This window comes from Rutilus rutilus, assembly GCF_951802725.1.
Source record: "Rutilus rutilus genome assembly, chromosome: 9".
Lineage (NCBI taxonomy): Eukaryota > Metazoa > Chordata > Actinopteri > Cypriniformes > Leuciscidae > Rutilus > Rutilus rutilus.
The window spans coordinates 3666985-3674268 of NC_140223.1; the positions used below are offsets into that span (position 1 = coordinate 3666985).

The following is a 7284-nucleotide window of genomic DNA, read 5'->3' on the forward strand; positions in this document are numbered from 1 at the left end:
AATTGCAGCGATAAATAATAATGGCGGATTGCTCGAAGTGTTGGGCCGGAAGTCAATGTCCTTATTTGGCAGTTCCACTGCAAATACTGTGACGTATTAGTTCGCAAAACGTCATAGATAACAGAAAAATCTGAACCGGTTGAAAAATATGACCAAAACAGAATATAAAGATATCAACGAAGCACCTGAAGAGAATAATTTCATATTTTCTGTACTTCTAAACACTCCAAATATACAACAAAATGCATTTAAGGGCTAAAAAAGTGCATTTAGCATGATATGTCCCCTTTAAAATGCCCCTATTATGCTTTTTGGGATATGACCTTTCATGTACAGTAGTGTGTAATAGAGCCATATGTGAACGTAAAAGATCTGCAAAGGTCAAAGTGCAGATTAATGGAGTTTTTGTCTCCTAAAAGAAAGAAGTGATTCTGAACTGAAACGAGTCGTCAGTAATTCCAGTCTCACTTCCTACTGAAAATCCGTAACTAATTAGCATAATGTCAGCCTGTGGTCTTGATTGGCTGAACAGCGTCTCTTAGCTCCGCCCTCAAACACTGTAGTTTATCTGAGACTGGAAGAGTTTGGTTCGTGTTGTTCATGTGGAGAAGACGCTGTTTTCTGCTGACAAAGCAAATCCACTTTGAAGAGATTGATACGGTAAAACCCACGCCATCGTCACTGTTCGCATCACTGTGTGTCAAGAGCTGAGGTTCAGATATGATAATGAGCGTTTGCTTTCTGACCAATCAGAGCAGAGCAGCTCTCAGAGAGGCGGGGCTTAGAGAGACTGAATCTTCGAACGAAGCGTTTCAGACACTGAGAGAAAAGAGCTGATGCTGCTGTGGAGATTATGAGAATATTAAAGTGTTTTTGACCTTGGATGCATGTAAACTTATTGTAGGAGAAATCAAAACAAAACTAGCAATCTTTTAAATAGCATAACAGAGGCACATTAAAACACACACACACACACACACACACACACACAAACACACACCTTCATCTCTGTTCCACACTGCCAGAACTCTGAAGATAAAGGCACTAAACGTGGCAGCAAAGAATCCACGCCAGTAGTTTCGTACGGCGAAAAACGTGGAGGTGACCTCAATGCTGAATAATACACCTGAGACACACACACATATATAGAGTTATTGTCTTGATTAAATTTAGACATTTTCTACTTTTTTCCCTTCAAATTAACAGTAAATACATTGTGTCCCCAACTTAATATGTACAATTAATATGCAATTTTGGGAACATTATTTAGTCGTTATTTGAATGTTTTTACTTTGTGGGCACCAGGGTCTTGTCCCATTCATAACTGAATCAATTATTTAATTTGAGTGTAATTAAGTGGAGTTAAAACGCAATTCAAAAGAAATGTATGTAATGTACATTAAGAACATTTTCCAGAATACTTTAATTTCCTACAACATTTGTCTTAAAAATTGAGCAAAAGGAGCCGTGCCTTAACAGATCTGACAGACAGATGGGCAAAATGAAGTTTGTTTTGACCTCATATTTATTATTTCATTTTTTGTGTGCAAAAAACTTAATTAACATAAGTAATATTGAAATAATAAAAATAATCTGTCATGACCCCTTTAAATTATTTTGATTGCTGTTTATTGTTTTGACAGTACTGAACTTAGAGAAATATTAAAAATAAGGCAATTAATAATTTCTTAAATTTTGCATAAACATGCTGGGTACATTAACACAAGGTTTAGTTTCTCTTTGGGGACACGTTCAGATATTTGATCCCAAATCCCCACAGTTTTCACCTCCAATAGGAGCAGCGAAGCAGCATCCGACCCCGACAGCACAGGCAGCCGCAAGCATCTCGATGTTTCTGGACTCGTTCTGTTCAACACACACACACACACACACAACAGAACATTTCATATACGACAACAGACTATTTGACCTCTTTTGTTCAACACACACACACACACTACAACCCAAAAACAGAAGCACATACACACCAGCACAATCCAGGACCGATTAATACACCAACACAATCAAACACAGTAAAACAATCTAATTGAAAAAAAACTCACAATTTATAGAACACACACAATCTATCACACTATCTACAAACAGATACACACACATAGACACACACCTGTATTTGGTAAATCTATTCAGAGATGGATATCGCTGTAAGTTTTATCCTCACAAAAGGAAAACTTCATCAAGAGAAATGCAGAAATACATACATTTTAGATTGATTTCCATTTAACACACACACACACACACACACACACTCTCTCTCTCACACACACACACAGACATAAAAATATAAATAACAACCAACACATAATTTTGTTTAACATCTGTTTAAAATCTTCCGATTAGAAACTGATTATTCACTAAGATTTGTGCTTATTTTTACCGGCATTATTCACACACACCTATGTATAGCACAAATAACACAGTCGGTGTGTTACTGGCCACAGTTTTTATCCACTTACGTCAAATGCAAAACACATTTCTATGGACGTATCGGATTTTCTGATGGTGACGTGCCTAAAAACAGCTTTATTTCGATGCTTTCCCATATTAACATACTGTGTTATATTCATGCCGTGCAACGTTGTCAACATGAGCTCTGTTTCTTATTGCTGCACCAAAAAAAATCAATGCCTTCTTTACTGCTATGTTAATGAATTTGCGCATGAAAACGCCATCTGTGTTCGTCACAAGCACATGCACACTTTAGTCAGAGTGGAACAGATGCCATTAAAGTGTTTACAAGCCGGTTTATGGCATTTCAATCGGCATACTATTGAGGTTAATGAGGTTAATTGAATAAATTTGATCTATCTATTGTGTTTACATGAGGTGAAGTTTAATTACAATATTGCCTACATTTGATTATAATTGCATTATAAGGGTGCATGTAAATGTAGTCATTGTTAGTCTTGCACCAAAATAGTTGCAATTAAGTTTTTATGCTGATTTTTAGTTTTTTCATCTGATTTTCTTTATTGTAATGCTGGATTTATTTACAGTTAAAAACCCTTTACTGCAATGGTTTTATTTATTCTACATATTTATTCACAATAAAAGACAGCATTCAAATTTTGAATGCAATTTTTTTTAAATAATTATCTGAAACATTTTGAGGCGTTGCATGGCAAAAATAAATTGTTGTAATGGTTGTATTGATCTTAGTTTAGAGAAATATTTCTAATTAGAACTCCATTCACACTAATAAATTAAACAGGAGCCAATTTGGTAAATTATAAATATATTTTAGAATTTAAGGCATAAACCTGGTGGGTACATCCATACTTATTGTGTAAATACACGTTTTTGCATTGTACTTATTAAAAAAATTCCTGCATGTAACTTAAAGCTGTAATTAATCTCTGTAATTACATCTATAATTACACTGTTGTCCCTTTCCTTACGCCTTAACCCACCCTTAAACCTACTCATACCACCACACCTGTCCCTAACCTTACCCGCAGGGCCTGAAATTAACACTCGGCAAGCGCCTAATGGGAGTAAAAAAGTTGGCAAGTATATGAAACGTGTTTCCGGCCGGGAATTCTAACAATGCAATGTTGTGAGAACATGAACGTACACAAACGTGAACGACGTTCGGGACAGTTGACAGGCCAGTGTTAACGAGATCATCACAAGAGTTTAAGCCTTGCTAATTTAAATATTCAAGCGCAAGAAGATGCAAAATGAAAAAACTTTCATTACTCGCACGCTGTGTGGAAAGTTTTGTGTGCACAAACATCCGAAGCGTTCGTCCAGAAACCTGCGTCTCAGACAGCGCGCAAATACTGAATTGAGCTCTCTTTCATTTCTTCTTGCACTTGAACAGACAAATTCACCAAAAATATGCCAAAAATGCCCGTCTCAGCGAGCATCCTTGTAAACATAGTCGTTATGGCTTAAGTGAATATAAACAGTTAAGAAATAAAACACGTGTAACAGTATATCGGATCTGTGCATTAGGTCGTAAAGTGACCGCTGCCTAATATTCCTGCAGCTGTCTCTGTTTTTAATGTTAATCAAGCAACAAAGGACAAAGAAAATCACTCACTGCTCTTGACTGAATAACTTTTGCAACTTTAATAAGGATTAATCTGTTTAATTTATACTGTGAAGACTATCCCGTGTTATTTTACATTTGATTACTTTATTCAATACTTATACCTGAAAACTACTGTTACTTGTCTTTAATAATATTTGAAATTTATATTATTTAGGCTAGTAGTTTTCAGAATTTTCACTGGTATCTACAATTTTGGTGTCATAACTGCCTGTTTTTGCAAAAACTGTTTCATGGCTGGAAAAATAATAATTTATGGCTGGCTGGTAAATGTTCTTAAGTCATTGGCCACTGGCAGATGTGGCAAAAAGTTAGTTTTAGGCCCTGCTTACCCGTAATCCACCTCAATTTTCCCTCAACCCATTTTTGTTTTTAAAGACTAATAAAAAAGTGGGACCATTACTTTACTTTGGTACAAAATATGACCCAAGATCTTCACCCATTTATGTGTACTGCATTTAGTACTATTAGAGGAGTTTGCTTAAAATTGGAGGCTATGAAACTTTGTTGTAATTACCTCATAAATTCCACCAAAGAAAGACATGAATTTGCAGAGAAGAGCAGCACACAAACTGGCAATGTGCACAAACGGACCCTACAGGATAGAAAACACACACACATAAGGCTTGTGATGAATGTAAAACAAAGCAGGAACACTTTAAAGCCGCTACAACCACACTGAGGGCAGGTACATTAGATCTCAAACTAAAAACACATCCTCTGTATCTGAATCTGTGTACTGTATGTTCACCTCCTTTCCCAGAGGCAAACCACTGCCCAGGGCACAGGTCAGTCCAACCACTTTAGCCACGAACGTTTTCAACGTGAGATACTCCTTCAGCACAACTCCTCTGAGAATCGTCTTCATTTCAGGAATACCAGACCCTGATTGAGAGACAAAACGCTGAATTATGAAGAAGAAGAACAGAGAAACCTCTTATGAGTGTGTGAATGTAAGTGTGTCTCACCGGCGGCCTGAGGTGCTACTATGTGTGTGAAGCCTGCGGAGAAACTGATGAGAACCACAGGATACGTGACCCAGGCCAAATACTGCAGGATGACGTTACTGTCCAGACCACCGTACATCCACTTCTGAGCTGTAGAAAGCAGAACACACAAGTAAAACTTACAGGGTACGTGTGTGTACAGTAAACTTTCAATTAGATAAATGACAAAGTATCTACACTGCAAAAGTCTAAACTTCTTGTTTAGTCACTTTTGTCTTGTTGTTTTCCATTAAAAACATTCTTAAATCAAGGTCCATTTACTTGAGAAGCAAAATGACGCAAGATATACATTTTCGTTTTCTGAAAAAAGTAATTAAAATGAAGTGAGTTTGTGCTTAAAACAAGAAAGCAATTAAGGGGCAAAATGATGAGCAAACATCAGCAGTGAGCATCAGACCAACTGTGAAAGTAAAAGGCATTTGGAGATGATTTTAAGCAGAATGGTTGAAAACCCATAAAGACAATAACTTTCAATGTAACATAATTGCGCATTACCTTTGACCAATAGGTGGCGCTAACACCAAATTGATTTGGTGTGGTCAGTGTTGGGTGACAATTACACACACCAAGTTTGGTGTCAATTTGCCAAGGCCTTGCAGAGATACGGCCTCAGATGCAGTTGGGCATCATGCCATCAAATTCGTTAATGCGGTAAATTAAACAGTTTTGTCTATTAACATGAAATCGATTCAGAGTCAGATTCAGAGTCGAGTCGAATCTGGTGAAAATCGGATCAACAGTCTAAGAGGAGTTTGAAAAAGTAGGATTTCAATTGATCAAAATGGCAGACAGGAAGTTTGGCCATATATGGCATAATTGGTATTAATGTTCTCGGCATGATCCAAGGGATCTATCAAGACAACAGGCTAAACTAATCAAAAGCAATTAAAATTGTATTATAATTTTTTACCACACAGCCTCAACCTTTTCGAGTCCCTTCAGATCATTGTGTCGAAGACACATACCGAGTTTCGTGACGGTATACGCCAATGCATTCATATAATATAGCATTTCATGACAAAAATTAAAGCCCAAAATGGCTGAAAATTGGGTATTGTTCGACTCGGCATGCCACATCAAATGTAAAGAGTCTTCTGAACAATTTGGCCCAAAAATTGCCCTTTTTCATATTTCCTGACCAATAGGTGGCACTGTGCCGAAACTGTGCGGGTATCTTCAAGTCAAGAAATTATTTTGTTTGGATCGCAACTTTGGATAGTTGGTGTTGCTAGAGGGATTGAGTTAGAGACTCCAAAACTGCTGTTGTTAATGTTCAGACTGTCCTCTATTAGTGGGCCAGTGTTCACTAAAACAATTACATAGCAACTGAAAAAAACAGATACAGCCAAATATTATGTGGCAATTCACACACTCACCTTGTAATAAGAGGGCGATGCAGAAATCCATAACAAAGCTGACCAGCGCCATGACGAGTCCCAGCAAGATGAGGAAGATCCAGTCCTCGCCGACCCGCAACATGAAGAACCGCTGGCAGTGCACTGCACAGACTCCACAGGGAAACACTACATTACCCACAATGCATCAATGCACACCTGGAAAACTCCAGAAACAAGAACTAACTGCACTACCCACAATTCCCAAAGCAAAGCAAGGTGTCAACAGCTATGATTCCATCCACCTACGATTATGCGAATTTTGGGATATTGCATAAAAAAAAAACGATGGATGGAAAAGTCAAGATGTGCATAAATTCTAATACATGCACTCAATTGAGGCGGACTCTTTATTATCCGATAAGAAGACTCTCTTGAACACCTGGGATGGAAACTCTGTTTAATTCGCAAATGTTTTATGCCATATTCCAATTTTGCGCATAAGTTAAATTCCAAACTTTAGATGGAAACATATGAACACCTCAAAAAAAGAGAAACAACTTTCCCTAGGCCTGAGTCATTATGGTAACTCTATGGCCCTGTTTACATTAATATTAAGAGGTTTGGTCGATCGGATCACAAGTAGACGAGAGAGACACATTCCCGTTCACACCTGGTGTTTTAATCCGTCTCTTTTGTCCACTTTCACCCACTTCTGTCCTGATTTCTTCGAGGCGAGGGTCTATGAACGGGTAAATGTTTGGGTTTCTTAAGATCTTTCGATCTAATGGACAAAATAAGCTCTTGAATTTACACATGAACACGACCGGAGATGACGGAGAGACACACTGAGAACATCAGCTTTAGT

General features: G+C 37.6%; 1 protein-coding gene across 3 annotated transcripts in view; it reads right to left on the reverse strand.

Moving 5' to 3' along the window:
- clcn2b (chloride channel, voltage-sensitive 2b) overlaps positions 1-7284 on the reverse strand; it is a 74505-nt gene that overhangs the window by 34319 nt on the left and 32902 nt on the right. For all 3 annotated transcript variants that reach the window (XM_084418444.1, XM_084418443.1, XM_084418442.1), the window contains exons 3-8: positions 6459-6590; positions 5044-5172; positions 4827-4960; positions 4593-4670; positions 1788-1866; positions 1001-1126 (exon numbers count right to left, since the gene is read on the reverse strand). In XM_084418444.1, the coding sequence (XP_084274570.1) occupies positions 1001-1126; positions 1788-1866; positions 4593-4670; positions 4827-4960; positions 5044-5172; positions 6459-6590 (678 nt within the window). The remainder of the gene's footprint in view (positions 1-1000; positions 1127-1787; positions 1867-4592; positions 4671-4826; positions 4961-5043; positions 5173-6458; positions 6591-7284) is intronic.